General features: G+C 47.1%; 1 protein-coding gene across 1 annotated transcript in view; it reads left to right on the top strand.

Moving 5' to 3' along the window:
• The window catches only part of LOC123765089 (uncharacterized), a 158,098-nt gene that overhangs the window by 63,500 nt on the left and 73,111 nt on the right, over window positions 1–21,487 (top strand). Inside the window, 3 exon segments of the mRNA XM_069333529.1 lie at window positions 9,914–10,080; window positions 14,334–14,484; window positions 15,881–15,961. Coding sequence (XP_069189630.1) covers window positions 9,914–10,080; window positions 14,334–14,484; window positions 15,881–15,961 — 399 coding nt within the window.

The following is a 21,487-nucleotide window of genomic DNA, read 5'->3' as shown; positions in this document are numbered from 1 at the left end:
AAGCAATTAATATTCAAAATTGGGTGAGGCTAGTTCCAAATGTCTGACCTCCATCCTTGGATAGACAGACAATTCTAATTTATAGATAGATCGATGTCCTGTGTGGAATGAATTTCCTACTTGTGAAAATCATTGCCCTACTGTAGAATAACGACACTTATCCTTGACAGCGAAGTACTTTAGCAGTGTAAAGTAAGGTAAGTGTATAGCAAACTCCTCCTAACTGGTTACGAGAATAGTGGCGCCGGCTTGAGGGACGTCGTAAACGGTTCGTATGACGCCACAAACTCGACAGAGAAGTTGCCAAACTTTGTATGATGCGCCGCCAGCCTGCAACATTGGAGGGGACTTGCAAACACTGCAGGTTGTCATATCTCTCTGGTGATAAAACACCTTGGGAAGCCCGTATAGGCAGTACGACGCCAGACGTCCACAATGGCGGCTGAGAGACGGAAGGGGGGAGCCGCACTCCGTCACGCCAGGACTCTCCTTATTTGTGTACGTAACGAGACGCTCCGTACCCCGACCACAGGCTCGTCCATAGCTTGAGATATTGAGGTTATCTTGAGATGATTTCGGGGCTTAATGTCCCTGCGGCCCGGTCCTCGACCAGGCCTCCACCTACAGGAAGCAACCCACACGTTCGAATCCTTATCACGGCTCCTACGGATTTTCTCACTGATACACCAACCCGTCCTCCTAAGGTTTCCCAACATCAAGAAAACGGTCTTTTTAAAGTGTCCATTCTTAACCCACCAGAGGACCCAAAACAGAAATCGGGACAGTACGTCACTTTCGCCAGCCGCTTCCATTTTCTAGCTGGACAAATGTTGGCCTTATGTAACGTATATGAGCGAAAAGCGACGTTCTTTGTAGGAGGACAGGTTGTAGAAGGACAGGTTGTAGGAGGACAGGTTGTAGAAGGACAGGTTGTAGGAGGACTGGTTGTAGAAGGACTGGTTGTAGGAGGACAGGTTGTAGGAGGACTGGTTGTAGGAGGACTGGTTGTAGGAGGGCAGGTTGTAAGACAGATTGTACGAGGACAGGTTGTAGGAGGACAGAATGTAGGAGGACAGGTTGTAGGAGGACAAATTGTAGGACAGATTGTAGGAGGACAGGTTGTATGAGGACAGATTGCAGGAGGACAGGTTGTAGGAGGACAGGTTGTAGGAGAGCAGAATGTAGGAGGACAGGTTGTAGGAGGACAGGTTGTAGGAGGACAGGTTCTAGGAGGACAGGTTCTAGGAGGACAGATTGTAGGAGGACAGATTGTAGGAGGACAGGTTGTATATATCACGTTAGTGTGATTACTCTCTCTCTATTATTATTATTATTATTATTATTATTATTTTCTACCACAGACGTGGCCACACTTTGGTACAGTTACAGTTGGCATCATTCAGATAAGTACAGTGCGACACAGTGCCATAGAAACGCCTAATAACTTATTGACGACTCTGGAACTGGCTGCATCTTTAAACCCGTCTAAAAACAAAATTAAATTATTTCTTACCATATTGTAAAACAAAATGGTGTAATATCTGCAAAAGTAACAAAAATAATCTGCAAATATTTGTGCCATAATGGGCAAATATGTGTTGATGACGTCAGGAGCACCAGGTCCCCCTACCACCACACACAACTTGTCCACACTCACCCTGGGTCGGTGTCTCACCTCAGGCGCCACCACAGGGCTACACCACTTGCTCTCTGCAGCATTAGTGATGCACACTAACACCTGCGACGTAGCCCCACCTGTGATACATACTGTTGAGAGAGAGAGAGAGAGAGAGAGAGAGAGAGAGAGAGAGAGAGAGAGAGAGAGAGAGAGAGAGAGAGAGAGAGAGAGAGAGACAGAGAGAGAGAGAGAGAGAGAGAGAGAGAGAGAGAGAGAGAGAGAGAGAGAGAGAGAGAGAGAGAGAGAGAGAGAGAGAGAGAGAGAGAGAGAGAGAGAGAGAGAGAGAGAGAGAGAGAGAGAGAGAGAGAGAGACAGAGAGAGAGACAGAGAGAGAGAGAGAGAGAGAGAGAGAGAGAGAGAGAGAGAGAGAGAGAGAGAGAGAGAGAGAGAGAGAGAGAGGGAGAGTGAGGGAGAGAGAGGGAGAGAGAAGGAAGAATGGAACAGAGAGGGAAAGAGAGGTTCGAGAGGGAGATGGGAGTGGAGGGAGTACATACGACATTGTCCAACTCTGCAGGACAAGGTCGTATGTACAGAACTCTGAAAATGTTAACAATAAATACAGTAAATATACACAGGAAGGCAGAACACCAGGGATGGACCCCTGTCCTGTAGAACACATATATAGGTAGCCACACGCACATGTAAACACGAGATATTGGCCAAGATTAAACCCACCATCGGCCGCTGCCCGTTGACTGGCGCTGCCGTCGCCCTGTGGCGTGCGCACCCAGCCCTTCATCTCTCAGTTTACAAGGTAAATAGAATGAAGCTTCCTGTCAAAGGGAATTTGAGTCCTTATTCAGCAGTCTAGCTCCCCTGATATTTGACAAATTCAATTAGATAATTTGTTGTTAATTAAATTTAGTCTTCCGTGTGACATCTTCCAAGAGATGATACACTGTTTGAGATGTGGTCTAGGCTTTAGGGAAACTCTTATTGATATATATAAGTGTTTGGTTCGGTTATTAGTGCTATGGGTTAGGAAAATGAGGCCTTTGGCGTTGCTAGTTGTCACCTTACAAATGAGATTGTAGTTTGTCCTCGCAGCGGCTAGTTGAGACAGAAATATATACTGTACAGGGGTCCATACATCACGTATGTATACTCTCGCCGTGTTTATACATGCGATGCCCACACAAGCGCACTTCTCAAACCCTTATATACACACAGTCCCATACATACACACGTATTCTCGTACATTCAAACACCCATACATGCACACGGTGACACGTACATGAACACACACACACATCTTTATCTACCCTATCAATTCCTCTGAGAATCTTGTACGTGGTAATCATATCTCCTCCTAACTCTTCTGTCTGCCAGCGACGTGAGGTTTAGTTCCCGTATTCTCTTCTCGTAGTTCATACCCCCTCAACTCGGGTACTAATCTGTTCCTTAATTTGAGCAATGCTTCTATAGCTACTTTGTAAATCCCCCTTAGTATCCTGTACGTCGTTGTCATGTTTATGCTGTTTCTTATTTCCTCCAATGTAGTTAGGTACAGTTTTCCGAGTCTACATAGTTCTGTTCCCTTAGCTCCGGAACCAGCTTTGTTGCATATATGTTTACTTTTTTTAGTTTTGTTTTGTGTTTATTGCTGGGTTCCATGCTGGGGCAGCATACTCAATACCAGGTCTCACAAACGCTAATCCTGAATCCGTTTGCCAGTATAGCATATGCTGCCGTCGTTATCCTGCTGATGTGTGCCTCTGGTGATGGATGTACTCACTCACATGTTGAGAGTGGGCACGGTGGCGTGGATGACACCGTGGCGTAGATGGGCACCGTGGCGTAGATGGGCACCGTGGCGTAGATGGGCACCGTGGCGTAGATGAGACCGTGGCCAGGCGGGCAGGGGTCAAATATGTGATATAATGACAGTTCCACCTCATGAGAGGGACAGTCCTCACTGCTCCATCTACCCCCCGTCGACTAGGAGTTTAGGTCCTGCTGTGACCTTATGATTACTCTCTCTCTCTCTCTCTCTCTCTCTCTCTCTCTCTCTCTCTCTCTCTCTCTCTCTCTCTCTCTCTCTCTCTCTCTCTCTCTCTCTCTCTCTCTCTCTCTCTCTCTCTCTCTCTCTCTCACACACCCCACAACCTGACCCACTCCAGGCTCGGGTCCCCAGTGATCTCTTACAGTTAATAATAGAGATGCTGTCGTCTACAGGAATGATGGGGTGCGATCCAGCCCTCTGGATAAGTGAACTTAATCCAACAATTAATTGTGTGTTTCACTAACCCCGCTACGCTAGTGATAAAGATCCACACTTAAGGGTAAAAATGAAATCCCTTAAAGTTGTATATGACTCCAACGTTACACGGTCTTCATCTGTACTTAATATTGTAAATAATAATAGAACTTGATGGCACGGAATGAAAGAACATGGAAGTGTGACATTGCAAGCGAATGTGATGACAAGAGCGAGCCTTGTGAAGTTACAGCCCCGCTCCTGTGACAGGTAAGTCCACTACGGGCTCACCATACCCCGTGCTACCTACAACTTTTTGTTCCGAGTAGCTGAATCTAAAACAACAAATAACAACAGAGCGTGAGGTGTAACGGTGTCAGCGATGGGGACAATTTAAGCGTGAGAGTGTAAGCGAGCGTGATGGTGAGTGGAAGAGCGAGCCCCATAAACCAGTACAGCACTACAAACTTCACTGTACCTGCCCAACTTTTGACAGTTTTCCCGGAAGCAATCATAACGTGACCCTCTAACGGGACCAAGGAGCCGAAGCTCTACCCCCGCAAGCACAGTTAGGTGAGCATTCAAACGCAGAATTAACTCAGTCTTTCGCCTCAAAACAACAAGAAAAAAGATACATAAAACTAATTAATGTCGCTGAAATTATGAGCCGCAACAATTTGATGTACTTTAAATACGGGTGTTTATTAAGTAATGCAGTGTATGCCATGTTCACTTTTATATTAATTCAATCAGATGTAGGCGTGATTAATATAATTGTAATTAAAAAGATGAAAGCAGCACAATATATATATATTAATAACACAATTTGCTGAATGTCAAGAGAGAAAAATTGTGTGTTGATATTACCTGTTGGTAGATTTGTCCACCTTGGTCAGGTGTCACCGCCAGCTCTCTCTCTCTCTTAGTGGCTTGTTCTCTCTCTCTCTCTCTCTCTCTCTCTCTCTCTCTCTCTCTCTCTCTCTCTCTCTCTCTCTCTCTCTCTCTCTCTCTCTCTCTCTCTCTCTCATAAAAACATATGTAATAGTCTCCCATTTGTACATAGGCGGTCCACCGTTAGAAGGATGGGGAGGGAATGAGAGAGGGAAGAATGGTGGACAGGGATGGTGGGGGAGGGAGGGAGGGGAGATAGGGGAAGAGAGATGGGCGAAGGCTGGAAGACAGGCTGAAAGGGAGAAGAGTGAGGGAAGAGGGAGAGGGAGAGGGAAGGAGATAGGAAGAGGGGGAAAGGGTACACACTGGACAAACATACAGACATCTGTTTTTTATAGCTATAGATAGATATTGTAATTTAAAAACAAAACAAAAATTGCTGCAACAGACTAAATTAGGACCAGTTTGTCATTGCCTCGTTATATTCACTATGTTATATTCACTGTTATATTCACTATAAGTCACCTCACAATACCCGGGTTTTTTCATGTGTACCAAATATTGTACTTTTATATACTCGTATATAAAAGTACGTATTTTTGTTCTTATTTATGTGCGTATTTTTGTGTATTACTGCCATAATCCTGCCTTCTCCAGGGCCTCAGACAGGTAATGAACCACCTCTCTTACTAACATACACAAATCCATAGTTTACAGGGCACTAAGCTTCGCTATCATCCACCTCCCCAGTGCTAAACTCGTCTTTGGTTATCTTTAGACTCCAAGGTTATCTTGAGATGATTTCGGGGCTTAGCGTCCCCGCGACCCGGTTCTCGACCAGGCCTCCTTTTTGTTACTCATTCCCCAGGAAGCAGCCCGTAGCAGCTGTCTAACTCCCAGGTACCTATTTACTGCTAAGTGAACTTAATGAATTTACTGAATTTAATGAATTACTTAATGAATTTACTGCTAAGTTTATGGCATCAGGGGTGAAAGAATCTTTTGTTTCCGCCTCCACCGGGAATCGAACCCGGAACCTCAGGACTTCGAATCCCGAACGCTGTCCACTCAGCTGACATAAGGCCTGTCAACCCCCCGAACATTTACGCCTCCATCACTCACTCCCACCGCCTTGCCAAACCGTTTTGTCATACAGCTAAAAAACAAAATGTCCTCCCATCCATCACCTGCGTGTCCCCCTTCAACCCTCCGACACATTAGGCTGCCTCACGCTCCTCCACTTACGACGAGTCACGAACCCTTCACGAACCTCCATCGCCATCACATTACCATGACCACATATGGTGTAGAATGTCGCGGGGGCGGCCGAGCACGGACGCACGCACGCACACAGGCTCCAGCATGGGGTCCATATCTAGTCAAGCATAAGACTAAAATGGAAACGGTTCAAAGGTTTGCCACCAGACTAGTACCCGAGCTGAGAGGTATGAGCTACGAGGAGAGACTACGGGAATTAAACCTCACTTCGTTGGAAGACAGAAAAGTTAGGGGGGACATGATCACCACATTCAAGATTCTCAAGAGAATCGACAGGGTTGATAAAGACAGGCACACTATAACACAAGGGGCACACGCACTAGGGGACACAGGTGGAAACTGAGTGCCCAAATGAGCCACAGAGATATTAGAAAGAACTTTTTTAGTGTCAGAGTGGTGGACAAATGGAATGCATTAGGAAGCGATGTGGTGGAGGCTGACTCCATACACAGTTTCAAGTGTAGATATGATAGAGCCCAATAGGCTCAAGAACCTGTACACCTGTTGATTGACAGTTGAGAGGCGGGACCAAAGAGCCAGAGCTCAACCCCCGCAAGCACAACTAGGTGAGTAACTAGGTGAGTACATGTCAGTAGTTTCAAAGCGTTATTCGACAGAGTGCTGGGAAGACGGGACGCCACGAGCGTAGCTCTCATCCTGTAACTACACTTAGGTAATTACATTCATACATACAGGTCCTCACTGCCGAGCGGACAGTGCTCGAGGCCATTTTCCAAAGAACCTGGGCTCGAATTCCGGCTGAGACAGAACCAAATGGGCAGAGTTTTCTTCGCCTGATGCTCACCTTGCAGTAAATAGGTACATGGGAAATAGATAGCTGCTACGGGCTGCATCCAAGAAAAAGGGAGGGGAGAGGAGGAAGGGAGAGAGACAGATGGAGAGGGGAAAGGTGTAAAGGGGAAGCAAGACTGCACACTGCAAATCGAACAGGCTGGCAAATGGGTGCCAAAACCCTAGAGTTCTCAAATGAAATTGTCATTTTTGGGAATAAAGTTTGATTCTTCAATGACACTGAAGAACCTTGTGCTTGACCTAGCCCAAAAGGCAGCCAGGAAACTTACAGCTCTACGGCGCATCTCACACATCTTTGACAGCTAGGGCTCCAGAACCTTATATGAAACACAAGATCGCTCTCATCTAGAGTATGCTTCCCCTTTCCTGGATCACCTGCCCCCCCCCTCATCATTCATCAGACTTTTGGATAAAGTGGAGAGTCATGCAAGAAGGCTCATCTCTAGTCCAGACCAAGACCGGTGGGAATGGTCTGAACATCAGAGCCTCCAACACCGTCGAGAGAGAGAGAGAGAGAGAGAGAGAGAGAGAGAGAGAGAGAGAGAGAGAGAGAGAGAGAGAGAGAGAGAGAGAGAGAGAGAGAGAGAGAGAGAGAGAGAAGGGGAGGGAGAGTGTGAATAGAGGTATATAGAACTACGCTAGTAAGAACGGAGCCCCCCCCCCTATAGATGCACTCATCAATTTTAATATAATGTGTAATGAAATTGGTTTGTTCTCATATATAAGTTATTCCTATTATTATTATTATTATTATTATTATTATTATTATTATATAATTTATATATAAGGTTAGGCATTGGTTAGGTCAGGTGCTTAGATTCTGTTAGCGATTATTTGTATTTGTAGTACATGGGTGAAGCATTTACAGCGTTGTGGTTCGAACAAAATTCGTTAGTGAAGCACTTGTTCCGGATGTGTTCGAACGAAATCAGTTGTGAGTCGTGTGTGTAAACCGTTTTTCATTCATAAACAGGGGGTTTGGCGGGTGCATGGAATCACTTTTGGATCTTTGTTTGGAGGACGGGCTGTGTATTTGAAGAACGTGGGTGAAGCATTTACAGAGTTGAGATTCGAACCGAGGGCGTCAGTGAAGCATTGATCGAGAAATGTTCAAACGTCATCAGTTGTGAGTTGTGTGTAAACCTTTTTCATTTCATTAATAGGGGGTTTGGCGGTTGGGTTAATGAGCTTTTGGCCTTTGTTGATAAGGACGGTCTGGGTTTCGCTGGAAATTTTCTCGAACATAATCAATAAATAACACTGCCTCCTCGCCGGTGATCGAACTCGGGGGTCTTGAATTCCAGCCCGTCCTCCAAACAAAGATCCAAAAGTGATTCCATGCACCCGCCAAACCCCCTGTTTATGAATGAAAAGCGGTTTACACACGACTCACAACTGCTGACGTTCGAACATATCCGGAACAAGTGCTTCACTGACGAATTTTGTTCGAACCACAACGCTATAAACGCTTCACCCACGTACTACAAATACAAATAATCGCCAACAGAACCTAAACACCTAGCCTAACCTATCCTATGCCTATATATACACAATATGCTAATATACTATAATATTAATTTATACTTGCGAAAATTCCCGTTTTGAATGAACAGCATATTAAAATCTATGAATGCGTCTGTGGGGTTGACCGCTGAATGTAATGGACTTGAGTCGAGGACGGGTTGTGAATTCCTAGGCCAGAGGCCAGATTCACGAAGTAGTTACGCAAGTAATTACGAACGTGTACATCTTTCTTCAATCTTTGACGGCTTTAGTTACATTTTTAAACAGTTTACAAGCATGAAAACTTCCCAATCATCTGTTGTTATTGTTATAAACAGCCTCCTGGAGCTTCGGATCTCATTAACTATTTAGTAATTGTAAACAAAGCCGGCAAAGATTGAGAAAAGATGTACAGGTTCGTAAGTGCTTGTGTAACTGCTTCGTGAATCTGACTCTGTGGTAATCACATTCTTAATTGTACCCGATGTTAAGTGGTGGTGGGTGTATGGACTGCCTACCTTGTGACGTTCCAGCTGACAGTCAGGTATCAGCGGCCAGGAACCTCGGGTGTTTTCACAAGCCATTAAATTGGTATGTGATTTCAACGGCCAAATTGTCTTACATGAAACAATGTACTTTTAAATTAGCGTGACACACCAGTGCTCTTCCCTCCATGACGCAGACGCCGTGATGGATTTCTTCCCATATTACAACGGCGGAGTTTGGTGCAATTTCCTTCAGCAGATGGCGGCTGGTCCCGCCACCCTGCCTGTGAATACCCGTCTTGACGCCAGTTTTATATCAATGGTGTGATTCTTGCGCTCGCCCGCTCCTGTAGGTGGTGGGGAGGGCTGTGTCTGGGGGGAGATGGGTCGAGGGAGGGCTGTGTCTGGGGGGAGATGGGTCGAGGGAGGGCTGTGTCTGGGGGGAGATGGGTCGAGGGAGGGCTGTGTCTGGGGGGAGATGGGTCGAGGGAGGGCTGTGTCTGGGGGGAGATGGGTCGAGGGAGGGCTGTGTCTGGGGGGAGATGGGTCGAGGGAGGGCTGTGTCTGGGGGGAGATGGGTCGAGGGAGGGCTATGTCTGGGGAGAGATGCCTAGCTTGAACAAATTTTGTATTTATTCTATAACATTTTCAGATCTGTTTGGGTATTCTGCATATTTCTGCTTTACTTAATTTGTCTTACACTTCAACTATATTTTACCTATTTCGCAGAATTTTTCATCCAGAATAGCTTTCTATGTAATTGGGACATTCTAGTCGCAATTTAACCCATCGAACAGTATTCCTGATCTAAACTAACGAGATGTCAACCATATCTCTCCCAATTTAGATAATATTGTCCTATTTAATTTAGTAATATCTTTGACATGGGATTCCTTAACCAGTAAAGCATATTATTGGCTATTCTTGCCCTAATCTACCCTATTCCGTACCATCTTTGATTTATTTTAATATTTTCCCCCATCATCCTTGCCTCAACTGAACTTTATGCCATCCCTACGAAAATTGAACACATTCCATACTCTACTTGAGCCTGTTCAACTCGCACAGACTGTGGCGGGGAGGTTGGCGGCGACGAGGGCGAGCTGAGGTCCCCGTACTACCCCGACACCTACGGCGCCAACGTCACCTGCAGCTGGAAGGTGACCCCGCCGGCCGGCCAGCTCGTCCACATGCTGGTGGCCCGGCTCAGGCTTGACGCCGGAGACGCTCTGCAGGTAGGTCGGAGTGCTGTGAGTCAGGGGACGGGGGTACTCATTGCTGTGAGTCAAGGACGGGGGTACTCATTGCTGCGAGTCAGGGACGGGGGTACTCATTACCGTGAGTCGAGGACGGGGTACTCATTACCGTGAGTCGGGGACGGGGTACTCATTGCCGTGAGTCAGGGACGGGGGGTACTCATTGCTGTGAGTCAGGGAGGGCGGGTACTCATTGCTGTGAGTCAGGGAGGGCGGGTACTCATTGCTGTGAGTCAGAGAGAGGAGTACTAGTGGAGAACACGCTACCAAATTGCTGATTTTGAACATCAGAAATTAAGACGTTAGGGTCTTTGAGTGTAGATGATGAAAAACTCATATATGTGAACATGATTATTTTGTGTTGGTGTGAGGAGAGTATACCAGAAGATAGATCTTGTGAAGATGGTACTGTGAACGGCACTTAGCATGTATCTAAGGGAACATATGCCAGATGGGCAACACTTTGTGAAGAGGTAGGAACATTGTTAGTGTCTACACGACAGCTACCGAGGCGCAGTGTACAGGTTAGCCCTGGAAAGTTAGCAGGATTCGAGGATGTGTGACAGGGGTAGGATATGTGCATGTATGAATACCATAACAAAAACACCACCAGTAAACCACGGACCACCAAGACCTGAACCAGAAGACCACGGACCACCAAGACCTGGACCAGAAGACCACGGACCACCAAGACCTGGACCAGAAGTCCACGGACCACCAAGACCTGGACCAGAAGTCCACGGACCACCAAGACCTGGACCAGAAGACCACGGACCACCAAGACCTGGACCAGAAGACCACGGACCACCAAGACCTGGACCAGAAGACCACGGACCACCAAGACCTGGACCAGAAGATCACGGACCACCAAGACCTGGACCAGAAGACCACGGACCACCAAGACCTGGACCAGAAGACCACGGACCAGTAAGACCTGGACCAGAAGACCACGGACCAGTAAGACCTGGACCAGAAGACCACGGACCAGTAAGACCTGGACCAGAAGACCACGGACCACCAAGACCTGGACCAGAAGACCACGGACCACCAAGACCTGGCCAAAACACACTACCCAGACGCTAAGTCGCCGAAGGAAGGCTGCAGAGCTTCCTTCAACTCTATCCTTAAACTCGATTTTTCCGTTGAGTAACCCACTTACGGGCTGGTCGGGGAAGGTCGGGTCGACCTCCCAGGCCGGTGATACTCTCCAACTGTCTCTGTGGCGAGAGGAGGGAAGAGTCGAGTCTCGAGGAGAAGAAAGAAATGTGGACAGGAATGAGAAGGAGGTGAGGAGAGATGCAAGAATTGGTAATGGAGTGACGGAAGAGAAGGGACAGGAATGGAATGGGATTGAGTGGTATGGAAGATATTGAAGAAGTGTAATGATGGAGTGACGGTGAGGAGGGATGGGAGGGAGGAAGTGAGGGAGAGATGATATAATGGAGAGGAAGCGAGGGAATGATGGAGAAGGAAGATATTACGGGTGTAATAAATGTAATAAATGTGTATAAAGCACACGCACAAACACACACACAGTAGGCTAGGAATCACAGTAGGCTCAGGAATCTGTTCACCAGTTGATTGACAGTTGAGAGGCGGGACCAAAGAGCCAAAGCTCAACCCCCGCAAGCACAAATAGGTGAGTACAAATAGGTGAGTATACACACACACATTATATATATATATATATATATATATATATATATATATATATATATATATATATATATATATATATATATTATATAATCAAATACACAACAAATGCTCAGTTTGTTTGAGTGATGGAAAAAATTGACTTTAATGGACTTCTCGACTCTTCAAAGTATTGACGTCTTAAAAAGTTCGGCGCGGGAATGAAAATGCATTCGAGGAAATTAAGTCAACTTTTCTGCGTTGTTGTGAAGCCAGTCAGCTGACTTTCTTGTGTGAATTAAGTGCTGGGGTTTGGGAGTGTGTTGAATGGGGAGAGAATGGGGGAGACCTGCTGAGCTGGGGGAGGGGAGGCGAGGCAGGGGAGTTCACAGGTGACGTTGGGCAAGATCTAAGTTTTAGCTTGGAGGGAGATAGGGAGCTCTGGTAAACAATAGGGAGGACATAATCGCGAAGACCACCTGAGAACCACGGACCACCAAGACCTGGCCAGAAGATCAGGTCGTGGGTCTCTGGTGTTCTATTATATCTTAAAAGAACTAGCTGTGTTCCTTTGCTATGTCAAGTTACTACGTACCCAGATTACTGTACATCAAGGGCTATATCATCCATCTCCAGATTTCTATGTTCAGCTAATACGCCGCTTAATCTCTCACACTCTGAACTGCTGTAGGTAAGTGCGCTTAGTGTCACTTGCTGACTGCGGCCTGTGTCTCTCTGTGTCATCAAGGAAGTACGTTTTTAGGACACTAAATGGAAGTCACATCTACGCTTCATGTTGTACTACACTGCAGACCTTTACGTCTAACTTCTGGAAGGTGTGGTTGTCGAGCTGCCGTTCCTCTGGAAGGTGTGGTTGTCGAGCTGCCGTTCCTCTGGAAGGTGTGGTTGTCGAGCTGCCGTTCCTCTGGAAGGTGTGGCTGTCGAGCTGCCGTTCCTCTGGAAGGTGTGGTTGTCGAGCTGCTGTTCCTCTGGAAGGTGTGGCTGTCGAGCTGCCGTTCCTCTGGAAGGTGTGGTTGTCGAGCTGCCGTTCCTCTGGAAGGTGTGGCTGTCGAGCTGCCGTTCCTCTGGAAGGTGTGGCTGTCGATCTGCCGTTCCTCTGGAAGGTGTGGCTGTCGAGCTGCCGTTCCTCTGGAAGGTGTGGCTGTCGAGCTGCCGTTCCTCTGGAAGATGTGGCTGCCATCACGCACCACCCCCACCACCACCTTTGTGTCCACGTCTCCTAATTCGCCCCCGAGAGGCTTCACAAGCAAAGCTTAGCGAAGTTATCAAGAGTCTTTACGTCCTGGAATGTTGCCCTTGGCTCCCCATCCTCACTTCCCGGTCTTTGTGAGAACAGCGGTTGATGGTCTCGCACATATAACTTCTTATATAGAAAAAAAGAAACATCATTTTGTTCTCTGATTTGTCTAATACTCTCCCGTGTTCTTTCCTTCGCCCAATTCTTCTCTTCCCGTTCATTTCGTTATTATTTTTTCCAACAGTTTTATGGAAAAATGGTTGGCGCTGCCCACCGGGTGTGTTTCAAGTGAGTCGTTACTGGTCACACAGAGGCCATTGTTGTGTGGCACAATAGTTCGTCCATGGGTGTGTGTGGGATGAAGTATTGTGGCCACATACCAAGCATGTGTGTTGTAATGTGATGTACTCCCACTCCTCTGCCATGTGACGTCAAATGGAAGGTCAGAGGAGGGTTGTGGGGTGTGACTTGTGTAGGCTGGGTAAGGCTGGGGAGGGTAAGGTCGGGCTGGGTAAGGCTGGGGAGGGTAAGGTCGGGCTGGGTAAGGCTGGGGAGGGTAAGGTCGGGCTGGGTAAGGCTGGGGAGGGTAAGGTCGGGCTGGGTAAGGCTGGGGAGGGTAAGGTCGGGCTGGGTAAGGCTGGGGAGGGTAAGGTCGGGCTGGGTAAGGCAAGGGAGGGTAAGGTCGGGCTGGGTAAGGCTGGGGTGGGTAAGGTCGGGGATGGCAGCAGTATGAGGCCAGTAAAAGTAACATTTACATTTGGTAGACTTCTACATGTTACATGTAGGTGGCCTACATATCACACGCCCCCCCCCCCTTACCCTGTTACCCTGTTTCTCAACCTTCAGAAGCATTAGTGGCCGTGGTGGTTGTGACCACAAGTGGTAGTGCAGGCGAGGAGTCACAATAACGTGGCTAAAGTATGTTGACCAGACCACATACTAGAAAGTGAAGGGACGACGACGTTTCGGTCCGTCCTGGACCATTCTCAAATCGATCGACTTGAGAATGATCAAGGACGGACCGAAACGTCATCGTCCCTTCACCTTCTAGTGTGTGGTCTGGTCCACAAGTGGTAGTGGTTATTGTAGTAGTGGTGCTCAGTGGTGGGTGGTTGTACTGGTGTGGGTGGTTGTAGAAGTGCGTGTGCTTGTTGTAGAGGTGATTGCGTTAGTGGTGGCAGCAGTGTATGCAATAGTGATTGTTGTAGTTGCATTGGTGGTTGGTGTGGGTTGTGCTAATGGTGGTAATGGTGATGGTGACGGCACCCGACACTATCACAAGGCGGCACCAACTCCTCCTCCTCCTCCTCCTTCACCGTCCCCCTTCACCGTCCTCCAGGTGTCTGATGGCGTCCAGGACCTGAAGGTGACGGAGGCGCCCTCCCCGTCTGGTCGCCTGCTGGAGCTGCGCCCGTCCCCAGCAGCTACTGTCTTCTTCAGCAGCGACCAACTACACAACCGCGGCTACTTCCTCCTCAAGTACACCTCCTGTAAGTGCACCCTTGGGGTACTCCTGTAAGTACACCTTCGGGGTACTCCTGTAAGTGCACCCTTGGGGTACTCCTGTAAGTACACCTTCGGGGTACTCCTGTAAGTGCACCCTTGGGGTACTCCTGTAAGTACACCTTCGGGGTACTCCTGTAAGTGCACCCTTGGGGTACTCCTGTAAGTGCACCCTTGGGGTACTCCTGTAAGTGCACCCTTGGGGTACTCCTGTAAGTGCACCCTTGGGGTACTCCTGTAAGTGCACCCTTGGGGTACTCCTGTAAGTGCACCCTTGGGGTACTCCTGTAAGTGCACCCTTGGGGTACTCCTGTAAGTGCACCCTTGGGGTACTCCTGTAAGTGCACCCTTGGGGTACTCCTGTAAGTGTACCCTTGTGGTACTCCTGTAAGTGCACCCTTGTGGTACTCCTGTAAGTGCACCCTTGTGGTACTCCTGTAAGTGTACCCTTGTGGTACTCCTGTAAGTGCACCCTTGGGGTACTCCTGTAAGTGCACCCTTGGGGTACTCCTGTAAGTACACCTTCAGGTACTCCTGTAAGTGCACCCTCAGGTACTCCTGTAAGTACACGGAGCTGCACAGTTGATTACAGGTAAGCTTGTGACAGGTACAGCCCATTAAAGTACAGTTTATTCTTTGGTACAGATGATACAGTATAATGCTCCAGCCCATCCTCCTGTGTTGGTAGTACTTATAGTAGCGATGACCACCATAGTACATAAACCGACGTATAACGCAATTAGAAAGTAGGACTCGGTACTATTTAATTTGGACAAACCGAAAAAGATTTTTTCAATGGTGCAAAGACCAATTAAACTAATCTAAGCTAACTTTCCTAGGCCTAATACACGCTATCTGAGGCCTAATATAGTATATATGTGTGTTATATTAGGCCGAGGAATATTTAAATTAGTTTTTACGCTTCACTGTTTCGGACTCTATAAAAGTGAATAGTACCAAATTCTACTATCTGATAGCTTAGTAAGTCAATGTTTGTACTATGATGCACATAGTTACAAAATGTACTATCTAAACAAGAGGATGGGTTGGCCTGCACGCGATTCTAGCATAAATTATGCAATCTATTTGTAATCATATGCAGGCGATGAGTCACAATAACGTGGGTAAAGTAAGTTGACCAGACCACACACTAGAAGGTGAAGGGACGACGACGTTTCGGTCCGTCCTGGACCATTCTCAAATCGATCGACTTGAGAATGATCAAGGACGGACAGAAACGTCGTCGTCCCTTCACCTTCTAGTGTGTGGTTTGGTCAACTATTTGTAATCATTCATTTTCAGGTATGTAGATTATACCTACCTGTAGCACTATACATGTTGAGAGGCGTGAGGGTGTTCTAACAAGGCTGTTCTTCCCTGCAGTTAGTGAAGGCAGCTGCCAGTTCAAGTTGTCTCCGTGTGGGTGGGTCTCCACCGACCCTCTCCAGGCCTGGGCCTTCCATGGTACGTGTTATGCTCTGGTAATACTCATCTCCTCTCTCAGCTCCCTTGGCTGTGTCTTTTCACATTTTACTCTCGTTTCCTTTTTAAGTTTAAGTCTCGCCCCGAGGGGCGAGTTTATTGGGCAGCGCCACTCATCCTGTGAGTGGACACACCGCCATAGCAGCATGTACAACACCCCCCAATAAGAAGAAAACCCGCTGGGTTGATCATCCTGTTTTCCTCTGGAAAATTGGTTTTCTCTGTATTATCTGCAGTTGTTTGGTGATCCTTGGAGTTTTGTGTCAGTGTGAAGTGTATACAGCTCATCTGTAATTTGTGTTAATTTCATTTGAAAATGTAAGTTGTATTTTAAATTGTTAAGAGTAATGCTGGTTTCGAATCAGGGGGGCAGCATGTTGTACATGCCTATTAACCACTGCACCTTGTGGAGTGACAAGGATAGTCACAAGCGGATCTACTGATTCTCGGGTGTTATCAAAGGCCAAACTGTAACCGCAATTAAAGTTTTACGTTATCTACTCAGTAGCAGGGATAACATTGTCCAAATTGTCACATCAACGTTACAGCGTTACAGATTGCGTCTATGTACGACGTAAGATTCTACATTACTCATCGAATCTGTGACTTGTCCGACTACGCTCGTCTTCATCGAATAACTGTGATTAGTCTGACCATTACCAATTGTAGTTGATGTTGCTACAAGAGCCAATGCAATCTTCGGCTGCCGTTCTCTCTTCCTGTGTCATCTTGCAGGCCGGGTAGATTGGCAGGAGGCAGGTCAGAACACTGCATCCATCGCTCACCTGAACACGCTCCACCCACGCTCCAGTAAGACATAAACAGCTGTATATGCTGGTCTACACGCATCTCTGACCCAGAAACAACGCGTGGCATTTGCCCTGAGTGATGTTTATGTTACAGGAATAGAACATGTAGAACAGATACACACCCAAACTGGAGCGAAGAAATCTGCACCCGAAAGGCTTTTATGAAGCTTATCGAGGTTGTCATCGGAGCTGAAGTCTGCATCAGTTATAGACTCCTGTGATGGAACTATTTTGTCAGCAGCGTTGCAGAGCATGATAACTGTCACTGTTTGACAGGTTTGGTATCATTGTTGAACAAACCACACATCTGCATTTGGTATCATTCCACAAACCACACATCTGCATTTGGTATCATTCTTGTAATTGTGCCGAGTTTGTTTATGTTCATTATGTGCAGGCGATGAGTCACAATAACGTGGCTAAAGTATGATGACCAGACCACACACTAGAAGGTGAAGGGACGACGACGTTTCGGTCCGTCCTGGACCATTCTCAAGTCGACTGAGAAATCGACTTGAGAATGGTCCAGGACGGACCGAAACGTCGTCGTCCCTTCACCTTCTAGTGTGTGGTCTGGTCATCATGTTCATTAAGTGTTTTGTATCAATTTATCGAAATATTTCCTTCATATTTTAGTTAAGTATATTAAAAGTATCATATGATTTCCTAACTTTAATTCAAAAGGTTCCATTAATATCACGAGAGCGCCTCATCATATTGACATGATACTTAACACACACGATACAAAAATTACGTTAATTTATGTTTATTATCCTGTAATTGGATAGTGAAGGCGAAGCGGCGGATATTGTTATTTTGCGGTTATTTAGCCGAGCTCTCCTCGGGTCCTGATGTAATGTCAGAATACCTCCTTTAACACGTCTCATCATTACCACATTTAATATGTGGCGGTGTCATTCCCTGAAACCAGTTTCAGACATTTTAGTATAAGAAATATTACTCGGTATAAATGAGAAACTTGGTGTCAGTTTCCGAGACTTTTAGGGATTAAGTAAGTTTAACTATCGGTATAAAGTAAGGACATTAGCAACAATTTTATCAACGCACCATTACAAGACAAGGACGGAGGGAATAAGGAAGTGTGGATGTAAAAATGAGGTGGTAAAGAGCGAGTTATAAGAGGGAGAGGTGTGAAGGGTGAGAGGGGACTGTGAGAGAAGAGTGAGAGGTAGAGAGGGGAACTGTGGTGTTTTAGAGGCAGTTATCTCGTTTATCTCGTTTATCTCGTTAGTAAATCCCACTGGACGAATATATTTTCTTCTCCTTTGGCTCTTGATAAATGAGACTGCTTGCCCAATGAATTGGACAGCGGTAGGCGCGAGTTATTATGAGATACCCCTACCTCGTTAAACACAGCCTCGTTGAGCATAGTTAGGGTGACATGCTGGAGCGTTGAGTGACACCTGTGACTTGAAGGAGTTCAGCTGGATGAGTGACTGTCGGGGTGAGGCAGGGCGGTCACGCAGCTCCTGCCTTCCTCTTTGTTTAATGTTGTAATTAATTCCCTCTTTATAGGGTTAATGCAAGTCTGGTACATGAATAATTGTTCTCATTTATATATTAATATTAAAATATTAAAGTGGGGAGGGTAGGAAGGGGGAGGGGATGAGTGGGGAGGGTAGGTAGGAAGGGAGGGAAGAGTGGGGAGGGTAGGAGGGCTTGGTGGTTGAGAAGGAGGGGAAGGCAGGATGAAAGGCAGGAAGGAAGGCAGTGGTCACCTGGCCCAGGCTGATAAAGGGCCTCCATCAACCTGCCAGGAGGTATAAATACATTGAGTGAGAGACCCTCTCTCCCTCCCTCCCTCACTCTCTCCCTCCTCCACCGTATACTTACCTACCTATCACAACTTACCTACCAGTGTCTCCGGGAGCGAGGTCTCTACCTCTTCATGTCCCGCCTACGAGCCGTTGTTACACGTTACGACTGACAAAGTAACAACAAGTTGCCCAGTTAGCACCGGCTATAGACCTGCTTCCCTTTTTTGGGTTTTCCTGATTTTCATATTTCTGTGGAGGTGTTTTAGCCATTATGCGTCACCAATGTGCCGGGGGTCGAACCCCCCTCGCCCAGAGGCGGAACACGCGTAACCTGGCCGAATTATTACCAGTATTTCATTTACCTGTGATCCTTGTGGGGTTTCTGGAGTGATTAACTCTTTTCACCTGCTGCTGTATAGGGTGATGTGAATAGCAGTAGAGTGAGGGAGTGGTCGTCAGAGTAATGACCACCACTCACTATTACTGACGTTCACAACACCCACTCACTCACTACGGTGACACGGTCCTCACTACTGTGACGGATTGTCACCTTAGTAAGGTCCTTGTCACAAAACGAGGTCCGTGTCACAGTAGTGAGATAGATTCACAGTAGTGAGATCCGCTTCACAGAAGTGAGATCCGATTCACCGTAGTGAGGTCCGTGTCACAGTCAATATCATAACCAAACATTGCCACCGTTTGCTCGGCCGACCAAATATGTCACTATTAGCGTGACAATTACACCTCAGATTGCCTAATTTCCGATCGTAAGATTCTTCCCCTGATAATCCCTCCTTCACGGCTGCCCCGACTCTCCGCCACCCGGCACCGTCGTCAGGCGAGTCTGACTCCTACACCATCAAGTGCCCCACGCTACTCGGGGGCACGGGGCTATTCATGCCCGTGCCACCTCTCGTGTGGCTTAATCTTCATCAACCAATTCGTCAATCGCTTCTCGGTGCAGTGCACAGACACACACACACAGTTTCGTCTAGTCATACCTGTGTCATGTCTCTCAAAAATACATAATTGTTAATTTTAGTAATCCTACTTTTGGTAACAATTTCAATTGAGGTCCAGTTTGTACCTTTGTTGGCTACAGACTAGGAAGTCTTGGTCCGGTGTTAGTGTTCAGTCTTGCCGCTCTCAGACCACTTACCTAACTCACTCTCTCACTCTCTCACTCTCTCACTCTCTCACTCTCTCACTCTCTCTCTCTCTCTCTCTCTCTCTCTCTCTCTCTCTCTCTCTCTCTCTCTCTCTCTCCTCTCTCTCTCTCTCTCTCTCTCTCTCTCTCTCTCTCTCTCTCTCTCTCTCTCTCTCTCTCTCTCTCTCTCTCTCTCCTCTCTCTCTCTCTCTCTCTCTCTCTCTCTCTCTCTCTCTCTCTCCCTCTCTCTCTCTCTCTCTCTCTCTCTCTCTCTCTCTCTCTCTCCCTCTCTCTCTCTCTCTCTCTCTCTCTCTCTCTCTCTCTCTCTCTCTCTCTCTCTCTCTCTCTCTCTCTCTCTCTCTCTCTCTCTCTCCTCTCTCTCTCTCTCCTCTCTCTCTCTCTCCTCTCTCTCTCTCTCTCTCTCTCTCTCTCTCTCTCTCTCTCTCTCTCTCTCTCTCTCTCTCCTCTCTCTCTCTCTCCTCTCCTCTCTCTCTCTCTCTCTCTCTCTCTCTCCTCTCTCTCTCTCTCTCCTCTCCCTCTCTCTCTCTCTCCCTCTCTCTCTCTCTCTCTCTCTCTCTCTCTCTCTCTCTCTCTCTCTCTCTCTCTCCTCTCCCTCTCTCTCTCTCTCTCTCTCTCTCTCTCTCTCTCTCTCTCTCTCTCTCTCTCTCTCTCCCTCTCTCTCTCTCTCTCTCTCTCTCTCTCTCTCTCTCTCTCTCTCTCTCTCTCTCTCTCTCTCTCTCTCTCTCTCTCTCTCTCTCTCTCACCTTGCCTCTCACCCTTCCCTGCCTTCCTCTTGTGGCTTCCAGGAATCAAAGGAGCGAAACGTTGCTGCCTTTCATGTCACTTTTCCCTCGAGTAGTGAGAACGCATTACGTCAAGATTACATACAAGAACCCAAAACACTAAAGTATCCCGTAATCCTTGTTCCATTGTATCCTGTTTTTATCTCTCTCAAATGTGTTTTTGTTTTAATTAAGATTGTTTTGGCGATTTTGAGATTAATTAAATAACTTTTCTGAAGGATTGGCCCCTCTGTTCCCCCTTGGGTAATACAAGGCCCTGCCACATGGCTCCCCCCCCCTTGGCACTCAGCTTCCTTGTTGAACCCCGCACAGTGACATGAGTGAGACCAGGACGAGGGGGACACATGGGTGAGACCAGGACGAGAGGGACACATGGGTGAGACCAGGACGAGGGGGACACATGGGTGAGACCAGGACGAGAGGGACACATGGGTGAGACCAGGACGAGGGGGACACATGGGTGAGACCAGGACGAGGGGGGACACATGGGTGAGACCAGGACGAGAGGGACACATGGGTGAGACCAGGACGAGGGGGACACGTCTTAGGGGCCCCTCACTCAGGACATTCAGAGTCACATCTTACCTCATAATCAATCATATAAAAGCAGCACCATCTTCATACCTCGGGTCAACATAATGCAACAAAACATTGCTAAACAGTGACACCAGCCGCTATAAAAGAAGTTATCCGCTACATATCAGCACAGATGCTATAGACTCCTAACTGAAGTGCAGTAATGAACGTGTAACAAGTTATCTTGAAGATACATTTTTCCTTCGTGAATACTAGCAAGTTGTAAGAGGCAGGAGGAGCGCGGGGCCACGTGGCCTTAATTAAAATATCCTCCCCTTGCTTGTGTATGCAGGTGAGGAAATTTAAAAATTAAATTAAAATTAAAATTAAAAAGTCTTGATGATTACTTTCCCGGAGTTGGAAATGCGTTTGTTACGACAGCGCCAGTCGACCGC

The sequence above is a fragment of the Procambarus clarkii genome, chromosome 29 (genome assembly GCF_040958095.1).
Source record: "Procambarus clarkii isolate CNS0578487 chromosome 29, FALCON_Pclarkii_2.0, whole genome shotgun sequence".
In the NCBI taxonomy this organism is placed as follows: Eukaryota; Metazoa; Arthropoda; class Malacostraca; order Decapoda; family Cambaridae; genus Procambarus; species Procambarus clarkii.
Note: the sequence above shows the minus strand (reverse complement) of the source record. Positions and strands in the feature narration are given on the sequence as shown.